Source organism: Moschus berezovskii, chromosome 7 (genome assembly GCF_049115385.1).
Source record: "Moschus berezovskii isolate FMDL1 chromosome 7, NW_MosBer_1.0, whole genome shotgun sequence".
In the NCBI taxonomy this organism is placed as follows: domain Eukaryota; kingdom Metazoa; phylum Chordata; class Mammalia; order Artiodactyla; family Moschidae; genus Moschus; species Moschus berezovskii.
The window spans coordinates 89,008,268-89,027,463 of record NC_142466.1 but is presented as its reverse complement, the minus strand read 5'-3'; the positions used below and the strand labels follow the sequence as shown (position 1 = coordinate 89,027,463).

General features: G+C 42.8%; 1 protein-coding gene across 9 annotated transcripts in view; it reads right to left on the bottom strand.

Annotated features, from left to right (window-relative positions):
- Positions 1-19,196, bottom strand: part of AOPEP (aminopeptidase O (putative)) — a 432,382-nt gene that overhangs the window by 78,474 nt on the left and 334,712 nt on the right. For 7 of the 9 annotated variants that reach the window (XM_055427422.2, XM_055427423.2, XM_055427418.2 and 4 more), the window contains exons 12-13: positions 1,454-1,516; positions 968-1,042 (exon numbers count right to left, since the gene is read on the bottom strand). In XM_055427422.2, the coding sequence (XP_055283397.2) occupies positions 968-1,042; positions 1,454-1,516 (138 nt within the window). Of the gene's footprint in view, positions 1-967; positions 1,043-1,340; positions 1,517-19,196 lie in introns of all 9 variants that reach the window. The other 2 variants (XR_008686140.2, XR_016037874.1) reach the window with 1 other exon arrangement.

The window sequence follows — 19,196 nt, the reverse complement described above, 5'->3', positions numbered from 1 at the left end:
CTTCATTATGATGTGCTTTGTGCACATTCTCGGACGCTGCAATGCCCATACTAAGGCAACACATCACAGAAGTTGGCAGCAATGCTATCAGCAAGAATTTGGCTTCAGATTCAGAAATGATTCATCATACATTCTAAGCAGCAGAAAAACAACACACTGCTATTTTAATCCCTTGGTGCTTTCAAGAATCAAAAAACAGTAAAATAATTAAAGCAAAACCAACAAAAATCCTATCTGCTGCAATGTTTGTAAAAACATTCACTTTTAAGAGTTTTCAACAAAAGCACTCAGGAAATAACAGACTACTTACCTTATTTCATAATATTTACTACAATAACAAATCAAGTTTTAACTTAATACAATTTCAGGAGAAAACATGTAATCCAAACTTCTGCAAAGTAGGATACAGAAATTCTAAATACAGAAAAACAAATTTCTCATTTGCTTTAAGTAAACAAAATCCCTCCACTGTTTCAAAATACACCACTTTCATCTTCTCTCTCCATTTTTAAGAGTACTCTTTAGTCTAAATTAATGAGTGTGAGTGATCTCTCTCAGGATCAAACAGAGAAACCTTATACTGTGGGTCATTTATTCAGAACACTCGCTGGTTTTTAGAGATATTATATCATAATAATATAATACCATATACCATAATAGATGTTACTGATCTAATGTAATAATGTAATAGAACTGGCTTTTTTGTCCTGATGCTCTAAAGAAATCTGCATCCTGGGTCGTTTTCACTTTCTGAGAACAAAGTACATTGATAATCACTAGGATTATCAATCAGTATTTCTACAGAACTATACCTAGATAAATCTAAGGTTTACTGCAAATTTAATTAAAACGTAAGAAAAAAAAAAGATGCTACCCTATTGTTGTGACCAAGTATTCCGGGGGAGGGGGGGCAGATGGGGAGACTGATCAAGAACTCCATCCAGTGCTCTCTTTCGGGGATCCCTACCTTCTCAAACACTTCTTCTCTGTCCTTGCGTTTCCGTTTTCGGGGTCTCCGGTTCACTCGGACCCATTTCGCGACCTGAAGTTCAAAAACCACAGGGCATTTTAAACATAGGACCACGGGTGCCCAGGGCCGCCCCTCAGTGTGAGAAAAGAAACGATCGACGGCCTCACGACGCAGCCTTCCTCGGCTTCACCTGGGGGAGCCACCGGCACCTTTAGGGCATCCAGAGGCCGCCTCAACGCTGCGGGCCCTCGGGTCTGCGGCGAGCCGAGGCCGTGACCCCCGCCCCGGCCTCTCCCTGCGTCCCCAGCCCGCCTGGCCGCCCCCGCACCGCTGCGCGCAAGAGCCCCCGGACGAGGGCCACCTCACCCACCGCTGTCGCGCGCCGCCGCCGACGCCGGGCTCCACGCCAGGGAGGCAACGCGGGACCCGCGCGGCCCGGGGAGGCAGGGAGGGGGGCGCGTGGACCGCGGCGCCCGCACTCACCTCGGCGCTCACTTGCCGCGCGAGCCCGCACTCCGCCCGGGCCTGGCGCTCCCTCTGCAGCGCCTGCGGGGGAAGGGGACAGAGTCAAGTTTATCCCGGGAGCCGCCCCAGCCTCCCTCCCCCGCGCCCCAGCAACTCGGCGCGCTGACCCCCTACCTCGCCCGCAGAAGGTGAAGGTGAGAGCCGGGCGCCGGAGCCCGCGCTCAGAGCCGTCCGCCCCGGCGGAGAGCGGCAGGCGCCACAGGCCCGCAACACCTAAGGCGCAGGGCGCGCGGCGGGCGGCGCGGGGCCCGGGCGGCGGCGCGGGCGGCGGGCGGGCGCCGGGCGGGGGCGGGGCCTGCCTTAAAGGTATAGGCGGCCGCGCCGCCCTCCCCGCAGGTCGCCTCCGCCCCCGCCCGCGCCGGCGTGCCGGCTTTTTTATTGTTCTCTTCGCAAACATCTTTCTTCTCCGCGCGCGGGCCCGCGCCCTCCCTGGCGCCGGTCGACCCCGGCGCGCGCGCTTACCTTTCCAGTCCCACCCATGCGGGACCTGAGGTACCCGCGGAAGGGCTTCTCGGCCGCTGTGGCAGCAGGAGGGCTCCCCGCCGGCCGGCGAAAGGGCTTAGCGGGAGAAGCGCCCTCACCGCCGCCGCCAGCCTGAACTCGCACTGCGGGTCAGAAACCCACGTGTTCAGATGGCCTTCGCGGAGGGAGAGGAACTTTCCTAATGGAGTAGCCTCCGGGAATGAATTACACGCCATGAAGTTGACGTTTTTCAGTGCCCCCTCCGGACTCCAGGGAGGAGGCAGGTGACCTCCCGGGGGAGAAGCCGCGAGCGCGTGAAAGGCAAACTCCGAGCTCCGCCCGCGCGTCGCGGGAGCTAATGCGCTCTCGTTGAGCGCGGCCGGCGGTGCACTCGCCCGGCCTTTGGACCCCCCACCCCCCTCCAAAGCGACTAGTAGAATTTAAGAAGGAGACAATACCTTTTCAAAAATAGGGGTAAAGTTTCCACTTGGTTTATAAAACTGTACGATGCCCTCACTTTTTTCCGCCGACCCCCCAAAGGCTTTCTTTCCATCATTAGCAGCTGAGCCAGCCTGGGGGGCGGTGAGTGCTTGGGGAAAAGAGTCGGGTCGCACTCACGTTTGCTGATCTTGACCATTCCTTTAACTTTATCGCATTTCTCTAAAGAAAATCTCTCTTGCCCTCTCTTTATTGCTACTCCATCCTTCTTTCAAGATCAAAAGCTTTAGATCAAAGCCAAGATCAAACTCACTACTTTAAATAGAAGCAACTTTGCCATGGAGTATTTTACACAAAGGGGAGCTACTTAATGGAGACATCAGAGTAGAAAACTTCATTTTATCCCTTCATCCCGTATTCATAACTGAACTACTTAAAATTACATTGATGATGCATTTCTGTTTCCTAAAACAAACAACAGTTCTGCTCAAATGGGAGATTTTTGACTTGTGTTTGTGTTTCCCGAAATTAAAAAAAAGAAAAGCCTATAGAGGGTTAAATCGACACATTAACCATTATTGGCTAAGTGCTATGAAATGCATGCTCATTTGCTAAAGATTTTTCAAAGTGTTATCGAGTCTTTTTATACATGATGTACAACCATCACATACTGGTTCTGTACTGTAAAAGAAATGCATAAAAATAACATAGCTTGCAAGTCTCAAATGCACATACATAGGCAGGTAAAAATTACAAATGATAAAGTGGATTATGTAATTGTAGAGCTGCTTAATTTTAAATGGAAATAAAACTTTGAACTATTTAAGCGCTCATGTTTGTTCCAGAATCAATAGAAATCTATCACCGACTGACATTTCCATCTACCCAGTAGAAGTTTTTTCCTTGGGAATTCACTGTCCCTAAAAACCCTGATACAAGCAGTTCAATATTGATGTACAGTGCCATGCCTAAATGGATCTTTCTTAAGTGTCCTCTTGGTTGATTTAGCAACAATTAAAAAATATGCAGTCTTAGAAGAAACAAAGCCAAAGCAAATTCCAACAATTCAGCAGCAGGAGGAAAGGTAACTATTGCAAATTAAACCTTATATATACTTGTATAAAAATTTGCTGTTACAGCTGGGTAGTTAGTACTTAAAAGCCCTTATAATTTTAATCTGGTTGTGGTCTCAAATACACACACACACACACACACACACACACACACGATCATTCCTCATTCTAAAAATCCCACTGAGCCACTGGAAAGATCTTAGGAACTGAGACCTGGGAACACCCGCGTGCTGCCGTTGACAGTCTCCTTTAAACTTCCTAGCACCCAGTTCACAGAGAACCTAACAGTTTCTTGCACAAGCTGAGCAAAAACAAACATCCTACTGTTACTCTGCTCTTCTAGGACTTTGAGTGGGTAGCAGCACCTGTGACGCATTCTAAGTGCCCACTCGCTTGACTCCTTCTTTGTCCTCTTGCCCACCAAACCCAATCCATCCTCAGCAAAGAAACCAGAATGATATTTACAAAGGTAGTTCAAATGGTATCTTCTTTGCCTGACTGGCTCCTACTTACTCTCCAGTTCTAGGCTTAAGCAACACTTCTCCAGAAAGGTCTTTCCTTACTCCCCAATCCAAATTATGTCATCCTGCTACTTTTTCTAATAGCTCCTCTTTATTTCCTTTAAAGTAATTATCTTTTATGGATATTTAAATTTTTTTATTAAGAGACTTTATTTTTTAGGAAAAGTCAGAAAGATTTGTGCAGATATCACAAAGTTCCTGTATGCAAACATAACTCACAGTTTCCTTTATTATTAGTATCTTGCATCAGTGAGAGAATTTGTTACAGTTAATGAACCAATATTTGATACATTATTAAGTAAAGTCCAGGGAATGGCAATCCACTCCCTATTCTTGCCTGGAGAATCCCACGGACAGAGGAGCCTGGCAGGCTACAGTTCATGGGGTCACAAAGAGTCGGACACGACTGGACGACTAACACTACTATAGTTTACGTTAGAATTCACTCCTGTACAGTACAGTTCTATTATAACAATTTTTATTAATTCATTGAATATCTGTTTCCCTGATTGGATTTCAACATCCAGGAAGAAAGAGATCTGTCTCTTCTATTACTGATCTTTATCCAGTCACTAAATATACTGCCTGGCACATAGTAGATAGATGCTCAATAAATGTATTAAGTGAATGGAAATTCTCCAGGCCAGAATACTGGAGTGGGTAGCCTTTCCCTCCTCCAGGGGATCTTCTCAACCCAGGGATCAAACCCAGGTCTCCCAAATTGCAGGCGAATTCTTTACCAACTGAGCTATCAAGGAAGTTCTACTACAGTTCTACTATAACAATTTTTACTAATTTATCAAATGTCTGTTTCCCTGATTGAATTTCAGTGTCCAATGTAGGAATAAATGGTATATGAAATTTCATGGGGGAGAATCTTAAGATGAAGATCTTTCTAATTAAGTCCTTTTTGTTTCTCTTCTAAAATATCTTATTTTGTAAAGAGCACAGAATTGTGCATTTTTAAAAAGGAGACACCATGGGACATCAATTACCTTGCCAGGGTATTTCTAAAAAGCTGCTTTAAAAAAATTACAAATGGGAAATAAAAGTTTCAAATTCCCTCATATATTAATCACTAAAGTTGTATTCCAAAATGGTGGTAGGAACTGAATTTAATCTTGAATGAAATATTAAGATATTTCATGACACTGGAAAAATATTAATTCTTTTTAATCATGTTTAATATAACCTCAACACATTTATTATTTTGTCCACCTTAACCTACCTTGCTTCATGAGCAGGTCCTAGGGAAGGTAGGATGTAGAGAAACGTGAGGACTATTTTTAAAAAATTTAAATTCTTGTAGTTGAGGATGAATGCTCTAATAATTATCTTTGAAAATGTGGTGAAAGTACTTTAAAGCTATATTTTAAAAACAAATGTTTTCTGTTTGAATTACATTTTTAAAGATTATTTGTCTAGTAGAGATGCAAGTTTTGAAAAAACTTGTTTTTTGAAACTTTCTTGTCAAAGTAGTTTATAATAGCTGAAGACAATTTCAGAAGCTGAGAAAAATGCCATTACTTTAAAATAAGAGCATTAGTTAACCTAGTGGCTGGGGATTACTTTCAGAAGAAAACCCTTTTTTTGTTTTCTCCTTTTTTTTTATTTGAGAGGAAATGATTCCTTTCTATGGAAAATGATGGTGATAACCAGTTTCATATCATTAATATGGACATGTGCTTCTGCCTTGTTATGAGGTGCAGTGCAGACGAATGAAGAGCAGCATGCCCTCCTAGGCAAGCAGAAGGCGGAGAGGGCAAACCAGGGGAGCCCTTTAATTAAACCAAATAGCTTCAGACTGCAGATTACACTCCCATGGGCACTACCCTACACTCCCATCCACTAGAAGTCAATGGGCCTTTTAGTACCAAACAAGGGAGAAAGGTCCAGAAGCTTTTGCTGGCTACAGAAGGACCTTACAGTCAACATATACTCAGGGTAAATTAAAAGGTAAGAGACTACACATGTCTGGAAATAAAATCAAGATTAGTTTAAGTTGCAAATAATGACAAGCAAGGATTAGGGGCTAAGTTATCCAATGTTTATGTCTAAATTTTGCTCTATCATTTTAAAATGTAACATTCCTTTTATGATACCTTTTTTTTTTTTAATTTGCTTGACTTTAGAAAAATTATAATTCGTATTATTGCCTGTTTTGTCCCTGTGTTAGAATGAATGCCTAGTTTCTTTCTGAAGAGGACTGCCAAATGAACTTCTTAGTGGAAGTCCTTATAAAGCATAGTTTTCAAAAAAGGAAAGCTACCCCCAAAGTGCTTTGCAGTGACCTGGCTAACAGAATCTCCTCCTCTTAGTAACCATATTCCTGAATTCACTGTTGCTCAGAAGCTTCTATGAGCTTGTCTGAGGAAGCATACTCAGTTCTTCCATTTCTCGATCCTCTCTGAATGAAGCACTAGCTATCAACTATTGGCTCCCCCAAAGAAAAATACACCACAGTACACAGCCCCCTCCCAAACCAATGCTCAGGAGGTTCACAGAGTTGGCTGAAACCCAAACTCTGACCCAAGATGGTCTGAGATTTTCTTAGGTGAAGGCAGACCACCACACAGCTGGCATGGGATGCATCATCCTGGTGCTGTGTGAAATTCCTCTCACTGCATTGTGTTCCGGGAAGAAGCCATCAACCTTTATTGAGGTGCATTATAAAAAGCAGCCCATAAAATCCATCACAGTATTTACTGTAAGGATGGTTTTAGAGGGTTGTTTATTACATTAAAAAGTAATTTTCTGAGGACCCACAGGAAAAACTTCTCCATAGTATCAACAACAGGAATAGCTGGACTTAGGCAACTGGTTTGGTTTACCTCATGAATACTGCAAATTTATCCCTTTCCCTTCTTCTAGAAAGCTCTGTGACCCAACTTTAAGGCAGGCACAGGAACTTCAGGAGATATATATTGAATGCTAATATAATTTCTGGCCCCACATTATTTTCATGTTACTTGAGTTTTCTTACTTTAACTTATTTTATCATTTTATATTTTGCTTTCTAAGAGTTTGCTTACTTCTGTTTTGGACAAGAAGGAATATAAATAAAATATTAGGGGTTTATTTTTCTTTCTTTAACTTTCTTTTTCTTTTTTGGAGGGCAAAAGGGGGGGTCTGAAAAAAATTTTATGTTTCTAATATTTTGCTCCATTAACAACACTTAGCAGTGAATTAAGTATAGAAGGTAAGGACATATGATTAACCCTACTTATAAAAATTGAGGGAAAGAACTGTTTAAAAATAAAGCCCAAAACAAATATACTGTCCCATCTTCAGGATGAAGAGAATGAGTCTTCAGGAAGTATAATGCCTTTAGCATCTCACATTGTGTGGTCTTAGATCTCCTGGATGGAAATGTAGTGTTCTTTCTATGCCAGCAGGAGACCTCAGGGAATATCTTGTCTGATTTTAAGGTGTATGCTTATGTATGTGTGCTTGGATGCTCAGTTGTCTGACTCTTTGCGACCCCATGGACTGCAGCCTGCCAGGTTCCTCTGTCCATGGGGATTCTCCAGGCAAAAATACTGGAGTGGGTTGCCATGCCTTCCTCCCTGGGATCTTCCCAACCCAGGGATCGAACTCAGGTCTCCCACATTGCAGGCAGATTCTTTACCAGCTGAGCCACAAGGGAAGATATCAGCTTATTAGAGAATAAACCACAAATTAAACATATAGATTTTTTAAAACACAGCCTGTAAAATATAATCCTATTCCATAAAGGTCTATTGGAACAGACATTAATAGAAAACAGATATTAGTATATTGCCATCAGTATACATGTATGACTGCAATTCTTTACAGGTGCTTAACATTCATGGCTGTGTGGATCACAATAAACTGTGGAAAACTCTTCAAGAGATGGGAATACCAGACCACCTGACTTGCCTCTTGAGAAATCGGTACGCAGGTCAAGAAGCAACAGAACTGGACATGGAACAATTGACCGGTTCCAAATAGGAAAAGGAGTACATCAAGGCTATATATTGTCACCTTGCTTATTTAACTTATATGCAGAGTACATCATGAGAAATGCTGGGCTGGATGAAGCGCCAGATTGCTGGGAGAAATATCAATAACCTCAGATATGCAGATGACATGACCCTATGGCATAAAGTGAAGAACTAAAGAGTCTCTTGATGAAAGTGAAACAGGAGAGTGAAAAAGTTGGCTTAAAACTCAAAATTCAGAAAACTAAGATCATGGCATCCAGTCCTATCACTTCATGGCAAATAGATGGGGAAACAGTGGAAACAGTAGCAGACTTTATTTTGGGGAGCTCTAAAATCACTGCAGATGCTGATTGCAGCCATGAAATTAAAAGATGCTAACTTCTTGTAAGGAAAGTTATGACCAACATAGACAGCACATTAAAAAGCAAAGACATTACTTTGCCAACAAAGGTCCGTCTAGTCAAGGCTGTGGTTTTTCCCGTGGTCAAGTATGGATGTGAGAGTCGGACTGTTAAGAAAGCTGAGTGCTGAAGAGTTGATGCTTTTGAACTGTGGTGTTGGAGAAGACTCTTGAGAGTCTCTTGGACTGCAAGAAGATCCAAAAAGTCCATCCTAAAGGAAATCAGTCCTGGGTGTTCATTGGATGCTGAAGCTGAAACTCCAATACTTTGGCCACCTGATTTGAAGAGCTGACTCATTTGCAAAGACCCTGACGCTGGGAAAGATTGAAGGTGGGAGGAGAAGGGGACGACAGAGAATGAAATGGCTGGATGGCACCACCGACTCAATGGACATGAGTTTGAGTAAACTCTGGGAGTTGGTATTGGACCAGGAGGCCTGGCATGCTGCAGTCCATAGAGTCGCAAAGAGTCGGACACGACTGAGCGACTGAACTGAACTAAACTGAACATTCTTGGACACAATAATCTTAAAGAGTTTCACAGGTGAAATATAAAATTATGTAGGGGTGGTATCAGATCAATGGTTACCAACTCTTTACTGCTCATTAGAATCACCAGGACAGTTTACAAAGCCTAATGCCCAGGAGGCACTCCAGACCACTGTGAAAGTGGGCCCCAGGCACACAAGGCCCCCTCCCTCACTGGGATTCCAATGTGTAACCTATGCTGAGAACCACTGGTTTGGATCATTTGAATGATGATCCATCTCTAATAAGTTACTACTATGAAGAAATTCCAGGTGTTTGGGAGACATCTAAATTTCAAGGTCAATGCCACAGAGGATAGCCACCTATTGTGTTCTATTACAATAAGTCCCTTTGGGCAGATGGCAAACACATAGCTGGACAGGATGGGCTGTCTGGCTGACCCAGGGTAGCATTTCCTGTAGCTTACTCTTAGGGGTAAACTTCGGGACAAGATTAGTTAAGCACATGCATGCACACATGCACGTGCACGCACACACACACACACTCACACAAGAATTAAAAAGAAGTAGAAGATCTCAACAGTACCCCAAAGAAAGGCAAAAATGGATGGATATTTGACATTTTAATTTTTTCCAGGTTTCTCATTAATATGATTCTGGATCCAAACAGCATAGGTCCTTATCTCCAGGGACCCTGATTTCAGGGCTGACCTGGAATTCTGTACACATGAGGTGGTATATTTCCCATGCATCTCCTGTGAACAATGTTCTGATCATGTTGATGGCTGCCACCCATTCCCTTGAAATGTATAAGTATTTGGAAGAGTGTTGCATAGGATTTGAGGATAGTGGAAAAGACCAACGGAAGAGAACCTTTGCTGTGTGCAAAAACAGTTTCACACAGGAAGCAACCCAGGTAGACTTCCTTGAGCCTTGGGCACCACGCTTTAACCAAATGGACTTCCTTGTTTAGAAAAGACACACTACATTGATATTACAGGAAAACTATTCTGTAAAAATGCTTCATCGGTTATTATCTATTTAGGCTCTGCCACGTGGCTTACAGGATCTTACAGATCTTACAGTTCCTCAACCATGGATTGAACCCAGGCCCCAGCAGTGAAAGTGCCAAGTCCTAACCACTGGAGGGCCAGGGAATTCCCATGATACCAGTTACTCATTTAAACCACAAACATATATGTTAATACTTTACTAGTTTGAAAAACAAACACTCATGTCTAGGTACCTTTGGTTACTCCCTAAAATGGAATGGGTGTGGTGTCTGTAAGAGCATGCGCATGGAGTGCCCATGCTCCTTAGAGGCTGTGGCCCTTGGCATGTCTATTTTTCTTTTGCCAATATTTCTATTTTTAAAAATCTTGGCACTCAGACTGGGTTGCCTATCATCTGGCCTCCCAAAGGAACCCAATGAAGTCAGAATTTGCAAATGACAGGAATGGGCCTAAATCATCCTGCCTTTATCAAGAAGTAGGAACACACACACACACACACACACACACACACACACACGGAGAGTAAAATCCATCACAATTTGGGAGGTGGGGTGCCTGTCCCAAATGTAAATAATACATGAGAAAAAGCTATTTTCCACAATGTTTGTTCACCAAACATTTAGATCCATCTAAGAGATGTTCCGGAAAAATAATGGGAGGGGCCAGAATTAATCAGCTGCTAATCTCTTTACTTTTTATAGGATGTTTCCTCCAGCGGTGGATTAAATCAATATTTAATGCTACACAGGCCCAGCTGTGTCCATATTAGGAAAGCCCGAGCTCACATCTCTCTCTGTCTTTCTCTCTCCCTCCCTCCCTTTGCTCTCCTTCCACCCCCTGCTTGTGTAGGTGGGAGAGTAGGAGCTGGGGAATGTGAACTTGATCCAGCATTGATCAGCCAAGCAGCAAACTCGCATTGTTCTTTAGATACCAAACATAAATTCTTTCTAGTAGGGATAAACCCAGCCATTCTGCACACAACACAGCTTTTGTGCCCAGTAGTATGAGATGGAAAAGAATCACAAAGAACATTGGAGCTTTATTAGACTCATCATAAACATCTCCTAAAACACAGAATTAAAAAATCCACCCAGCTCATTTATAGTCATATTAATATTGGGTATGTTAGAATCTCTTAAACCTAACAATCTTGTGGTCATTTGATTGTTTTTATAATGAATTTCAATTTACAGTTTTTTCCTTTTCAGCTTACAGTTTAAATACTATGGTCTATTTTAGCTTTGCCTTCTATTTGAGCACTACTTATTTCACTGCCTTGGTCTCAGGTTCAAGGGCGCTGGATCATGCTCATATACAATCAAATATGCTATTGCTATTTTTTGGTGCTTACTTGTGAATGTGGCTTAAGTATTTCTGTACAAATCCATGTGTAATGGGAAGTACACAGTTGAGAATTTAGACTCCTCCAATGGGTGCATCCGTTCCTGCCATCTCTATGGTATGCAACCCCTATAAAACAGAGATAATGCCATCTGCTTTCCAGAGCTATGTTGAGAATGCAGAGATGGTGAAGTCAACAAATAGACCAGTTAACGCTAATTCCTTTCTTCTTTCCCCTCAGAAATGAAAGCTCGTCTGGTATTTTGAACCTAAGTGGTGGCTCTGACAGTCAAGAATCCACCTGCGATGCGGGAGACCTGGGTTTGATCCCTGGGTTGGGAAGATCCCCTGGAGGAGGGAAAGGCTACCCACTCCAGTATTCTTGCCTGGAGAATCCCATGGACAGAGGAGCCTGGTGGGCTGCAGTCCATGGGGTCACAGAGAATTGGACATGACTAGCGGAGAAGGCAATGGCAAGCCACTCCAGTACTGTTGCCTAGAAAATCCCATGGATGGAGGAGCCTGGTAGGCTGCAGTCCGTGGGGTCGCTAAGGGTCAGACGCGACTGAGCGACTTCACTTTCACTTTTCACTTTCACACATTGGAGAAGGAAATGGCAACCCACTCCAGTGTTCTTGCCTGGAGAATCCCAGGGATGGGGGAGCCTGGTGGGCTTCCGTCTATGGGGTCACACAGAGTCGGACACGACTGAAGTGACTTAGCAGCAGCAGCAGCAGCAGCGACTAAGCACAGCACAGCACACAACCTTTCAGAGATCTCAAAATAACCGAGTTGTGACAGCCTAATAAAAAGCCTCATTCAACCACCACACAGACACGATGCCACTGGACAGTGCCTGAAAGATATGACCCATCTCAGCCACCACAAACTAGTGCCTGTCCCTTCCCAAAGGACTGGTGAACGCTATGGAGCAAGTTCTCTTTCTCGTATGCCTGATTCTAAAGGAGATCATTCTGTTTCTGACTCCGCCTTACTTAAAACAATAAGCCCACTGTTGTCACAGAAAGACCATACAATGAAATTTGATATATCTACATTCTTCTCTGAAGATACCAGCCTGACCAGGTGCTCAATGCGAAAACATCTTAAAATCCTAATAGCAGCTACATACATTTAAGACCAACAATAATGTGATAATTAAGAACTTGGGCTTTTAAGTTAGAGAGATTTCATTTTCCTCATCCAGAACATGCGTGTAATAATGATGTCAATAACGTTGACATCAGGTGAGAGAGCTGTGACTAGAAGATGCATACAGCAATTGTATAGACTATGTATAAGAAACTGAGCATCGTACTCAATAAAATGCACTGACTCAATAAAATGATAGCCCTTTTTTCATTCTGGATATTCTAATACATAAAATAACATACCTCAGTGTTCTGGGGGGAGGGGAGAAGGATTAAATAAAAAATACAGTTCTACAGGGGGCTCAGATGGTAAAGAATCTGCAATGCGGGAGACCTGGGTTCAATCTCTGGGTTGGGAAGATTCCCTGGAGAAGGGAATGGCTACCCACTCCAGTACTGTGGCCTGGAGAATTCCATGGACAGAGGAGCCTGGCAGGCTACAGTCCATGGGGTCACAAAGAGTCGGATATGACTAAGCGACTTTCACTCTCACAGGGAGTTATACAACCTATATATTCTTTGATTTACCCATTTACAGTTTAATTCACTAAAAGTATTTATGCCAAAACCAGGAAGACATCTCTCAATTACAAAATCATTGCTGTAACAAAGAAATACAATTTGAGGAGAAGAGAACCAGTGAGAACTTAGGAGGCAACTCTGTAATAAATACAACCAAGAAGAGTCTTAAAGAGAATGTGTCTGGTTGGCCACATGGGATAAGAAGCTTCGGCATGCACAGTTGAGGGGAGAGGGAGCAAGCACAGAGGGAAGAGGAGATGGAGTCCTTGAAACAGAGGCCGAAGGAGCCACTGGACCTGGGGAGTGACTTCTCCGCAGGGTAGTGGGGAGCAGGGTTGAAGGGACTCTATCCAGGCTGGCCCCATTGTCACTTGCTGCCCTGAAGTCTCTGTCCCCCATCCTGATGTCTTGATTCTGAACTACCTCCCATGCATTTTCATGCCAATAAAGTTGCTGAAATTAAGAACTGAATTGTGACTCTTTGCGGCATAAATAATGTCATCTTATAAAGCTGGGGCTAATAACAACCAGGATGCCCTTAACGCTTTTAAGAAAAACCATCTGATCTATGATGCCCTCGATGTGGTTTGAAATTTCCCTCGGCCTACAAAGGAAAATATTTTTAGCATGTAGCACAGTTTGAAACAGACATATAAATGCACTGAAAATATAATTTTAGGAAAGCATCTGGGTTTGATCATTTCTTGTTTTACCTCAACACTGAATAGGTTCTATTTTCTCAATATAAGAAACACGGCAACATTCCGCTAGAAACTATGCAGCAATCACTGTAGCAATTTCTCATAAATATTTCATTACTGGCTCTATTTTTATTTTTAAAGTGGCAAATACTCTAATGGTTTAACTATAAAAGCAGCATAAAAATGAGGTGTGCCTTCTGGAGCATTTGCCCCCAGTGTTTTCCCCTCCTTCAAAAAGCAACTTAGAATTCACTGGATGATTTTTCCCAAGATCATTTGGACAATGAACATATACCAGTATTTATGTCTCAAAATGTATCCTAGAAATAGTTGCCATGGTCCAAGGTAAAACTCACTGCAGTTTTTATTGATATGCAGGAATTTTAAGACATTAACAACCCTACCAAAATTGTTTTCATCTCCTGAGGGTCAAACAGGTTAATACCTGTGAATACTTGATTTTAATTATTAATAGAAGCAAATGCCTATCCTTCAATGATCAACCAGCATAAATGTTCTGGCAGATTGACTCTTACTTAATTTCTCCCAATAATCTGAAAGATTCTGGCAATTTTCCAATGGAAGAGAAAAGCAAGGCACAAACTTTTTTTTTTTTTTGGATCGTGTACATTTGTGAAACACCACTCAGGACGAAACATATGAAAACTTTCCTGATATCACTCCAAACTAAGAGCAAGTTTTCAGTCTGAGGACAGTTCAACAGATTCCTGGAGAGGAAACGAAGACACTTGGAGGAAAAGTAAATTCCAACTTCCTCCTTTCAGAGGTGACAAGAGCTGAAGCCTCAGCAAAGGGTATGGTGACATGAGGCTCAAAATGGCTCTGACCTTCACCTAGGGCTGTTCCCCTCTTTCCTCAAAGAAGCAGTGAGGACTCAGAGAAGGCAAGTGGCTTGCCCACAGCCACACAGCTTAGTGGTACAGGGCTCTCTCCGAAGCTGAACCTAACGTGTCAGATCCCTCCTTCATCCAACATAAGACATAGCGGAACAAACCTTCACTGCTGCGTGCTCTGTCAAAACAGCACATTGCATATAACACTGACTCTCCGCCTCTATCCAGCCTCCACGCTTGTTCACTAACCTCAGAATAATGCAGCCTGGCATTTTATGCATCAAATTGTCTGAATCCCACTCAGAGTGTGATGGTAGGAGTAATAACTAGACAGGATCAGAAGCAGGAAAATACCGAACGTGTAAAGGCTGGAGGCGGAGGATCGACCTGGAAGGATGGGGTCTTCTGCTGAATAAGCTGAACACACTCATTACCGAACACCAATAAATTGTGGACAACTGCCATTCAAAGATATGTGTGATGTGAATGCTGCCCTTCTTTAAACACACATTTGGATTTGGACAATTTGACAAATATTGACTGTTACCCTGACCTGTGATACACTTGCTGGTTGGCTGCCACAGGGCTGTGCCCCTGGCATTCTCCTCCTCTGGGTCAGCAGAGGTGACAGAGGAGGGCAAAAGCCAGGGACTCTGGTTGGTGTTTGCTTGTGAATGCAAATAACCGGACACAGGACTCGTCCCCTAAATGCTTTGGAAGATACATAAAGACACTTTTTGGTTCAGCCAATTGCTTTTTCTCATTTGTTGTTTTGATGACCTGGTATTTATAATCTAATTTAGTTTCCATCTCATGAGAGGAATAGTTGCATCTTTCAAAAGACAAAGGCCTAAACTAATCTCTGACACTCACATTCACACACACACACAAAGTTAACAACTTTTCAGTGCAGTAAAGCCCATACTTTCCTTCTTCCTTTTTAAAGTATCTATTTGACTGAGCTGGGGCTTGGTTGTGGCACACAGGCTCAGTAATTACAGTGTGCGGGCTTATTTGCCCTGCAGCATGTGGGATCCTAGTTCCCCGATCAAGGACTGAACCCACATCCGCTGCATTGCAAGGCGGATTCTCAACCACTGAATCACCAGAGAAGTTCCCTCCTCATACTTTCTATGCAAACTATTTCATCAGACACACAGGGCTCCCATTTAGAAACATCTAAATGGAAGAGGGTTGTGTACACCTGTGACAATATTTATGAAAAGCCCTGGATTGCAAGGGCTTTCACATTCCTGTACACACAAAGTACATTTTTTTGGCCCTCTAAATAATAGAAATAAACATATTCAGGGAAAAGAGCAGTCATTAATTAAATTAAAAATCATCCTTGCTTAGGCTTTCTGCTGTATTCATTTATTATCTCTTTATTGGCCTAAGACAAGAATGGGACTAAGTTAATTTGGATTAAAAGCAGTCTTGCTAAAAATGCAAAATGCCTTAACTGGGTAGACTGAGGACTGAGGGTCTTAGATTGAAGCCCTGGCTCTGCCATTAGCTAGTCTTTCAGTTTGGGCACATCAGTATGCATTCCCTGGGGTCAGCTATGCCATGGGTGAAAAGATGAGCTCTTCTCCAAGACTCACTCCTACCTAGGATTCTAAAGCATATTGGAATTTGTACAAAACCAGAAAAGCCTAAAATTTAGCCATGAAGCAATAGAGGCAAAACCCAAAAGATATATACCATAGAGATATTGATACACATCTATTTTATACAACATAATGGTTCTCCACAAAAGAGAAGAAAAAAGCCCCCTGTTCTAAAAGCAGTCAAGTGTTCCTAATAGCTTTTCTTGTCAGCAGCTGTTCCGGCAGGGAGCAGACGAGGGTTGAAGTCCAGTGAGTGCTGTGAATGGCCACAGTAGGAGCCACCGCCCACAGGCCTGGGATGCAGTTCCGAGCATAAGTTTATGCAGTGATGCTGTGGGATGTCAGAGAGTCAAAGAGGCCTGCATTTGTGTGTGCAATCATGTACACAAGACACTGCAAGGCTAGGTCTCATGGCTTTCCCTGGGCGTGGGAAGGGCACGATGCAAATATAGAATAATGTGCCTTTGATGAGATCCTACCAAAGTATGTCTTCAGCCTAATAGAAGAGAGAATGGGAGCAGTTCCTCTTAAAAGTTAGAAATGGATGTTTTTCTACTGACAGACGTTTGTAATCCAAAGCTGGTATCTTTGTCATAATTCTTTGAGTTTACTTGTTCCTTCTTTCTAAAGATTTCTCTATAGGAAACAGATAAAGCACTGCTCAAAGAAATTCTGTTAAATAGAATCTCTCTTTACAAGAGCTACAATGTCCTTACTTAAGTGAATCTCTCTATGGGTGTGCAATATGTATGAACATGAAGAACAGGTAATGGCTGTATGTTCTACCATGACCCATGGAACACTGCACCTTGAGGACAATCATGTGGACTCTCCTGCACAATAAGCTGGACAACTTGTGACCAAGAGGGGATGGGGGATGGGGGCAGTACAGCAAGCAAGTTGTCTTCTAATGGACTTGGCATCCTGGCTGAAATTGGAAAGTACAGAAGTCAAGCTCTCCAGTTCCCCAGTTCAGTTCAGATCAGTAGCTCAGTCAAGTCCAACTCTTTGTGACTCCATGGACTGCAGCACTCCAGGCCTCCCTGTCCATCACCAACTCCCGGAGTTTACAAAACTCCTGTCCACTGAGTTGATGATGCCAACCATCTCATCCTCTGTTGTCCCCTTCTCCTCCTGCTTCAGTCTGTCCCAGCATCAGGGTCTTTTCCAATGAGTCAGTTCTTCACATCATGTGGCCAAAGCACTGGAGTTTCAGCTTCAGCATCGGTCCTTCCAATGAATATTCAGGACTGATTTCCTTTAGGATGGATTGGTTGGATCTCCTTGCAGTCCAAGGGACTCTCAAGACTCTTATCTAACACCACAGTTCAAAAGCATCAATTCTTCGGCACTCAGCTTTCTTTATAGTCCAACTCTCATATCCATACATGACTACTGGAAAAACCATAACTTTGACTAGATAGATCTTTGTTGGCAAAGTAATGTCTCTATTTTTAATATGCTGCTGCTGCTGCTGCTGAGTCACTTCAGTCGTGTCCGACTCTGTGTGACCCCATAGATGGAAGCCCACCAGGCTCCCCCGTCCCTGGGATTCTCCAGGCAAGAACACTGGAGTGCGTTGCCATTTCCTAGGTTGGTCATAATTTTTCTTCCAAGAAGCAAGCGTCTTTTAAATTCATGGCTGCAGTTAACATCTGCAGTGATTTTGGAGCCCAGAAAAATAAAGTCAGCCACTATTTCCACTGTTTCCCCATCTATTTCGCATGAAGTGATGGGACCAGATGCCATCATCTTAGTTTTCTGAATGTTGAGCTTTAAGCCAACTTTTTCGCTCTCCTCTTTCACTTTCATCAAGGGCTCTTTAGTTCTTCGGTTTCTGCCATAAGGGTGGTGTCATCTGCATATCTGAGTTTATTGATATTTCTCCTGGCAATCTTGATTCCAGCTTGTGCTTCATCCAGTCCAGCATTTCTCATGATGGACTCATTCCAATCCCAAAGAAAGGCAATGCCAAAGAATGCTCAAACTACCACACACTTGCACTCATCTCACATGCTAGTAAAGTAATGCTCAAAATTCCCCAAGCCAGGCTTCAGCAATTTGTGAGCCATGAACTTCCAGAGGTTCAAGCTGGTTTTAGAAAAGGCAGAGGAACCAGAGATCAAATTGCCAACATCCGCTGATCATCAAAAAAGCAAAAGAGCTCCAGAAAAACATCTATTTCTGCTTTAATGACCATGCCAAAGCCTTGGATTGTGTGGATCACAACAAACTGTGTAAAATTCTGAAAGAGATGGGAATACCAGACCACCTGACCTGCCTCTTGAGCAACCTGTATTCAGGTCAGGCAGCAACAGTTAGAACTGGACATGGAACAACAGACTGATTCCAAATAGGAAAAGGATTACGTCAAGGCTTATATTGTCACCCACTTATTTAACTTATATACAGAGTACATCATGAGAAATGCTTGGCTGGATGGAGCACAAGCTGGAATCAAGATTGCCGGGAGAAATATCAATAACCTCAGATATGCAGATGACACGACCCTATGGCAGAAAGGGAATAAGAACTAAAAAGCCTCTTGATGAATGTGAAAGAGAAGTTTGCATTCCCACCAACAGTGTAAGAGGGTTCCCTTTTGTCCACACCCTCGCCAGCATTATTGCATGTAGACTTTTGGATAGCAGCCATTCTGACTGGTGTGAAATGGTATCTCGTTGTGGTTTTGATTTGCGTTTCTCTGATTATGAGGGATGTTGAGCATTTTTTCATGTGTTTGTTAGCCATCTTTATGTCTTCTTTGGAGAAATGTCTGTTTAGTTCTTTGGCCCATTTTTTGACTGGGTCACTTATTTTTCTGGAATTGAGCTGCAGGAGCTGCTTGTATATTTTGGAGATTAATCCTTTATCAGTTGCTTCATTTGCTATTATTTTCTCCCATTCTGAAGGCTGTCTTTTCACCTTGCTTATAGTTTCCTTTGCTGTGCAGAAGCTTTTGATTTTAATTAGGTCCCATTTGTTTATTTTTGCTTTTATTTCCAATATTCTGGGAGATGGGTCTTGGAGGATCCTGCTGTGATTTATGTCAGAGAGTGTTCGTTCTCCTCTAGGAGTTTTATAGAATCTGGTCTTACATTTAGCTCTCTAATCCATTTTGAGTTTATTTTGGTGTATGGTGTTAGGAAGATTTAGAAAGAT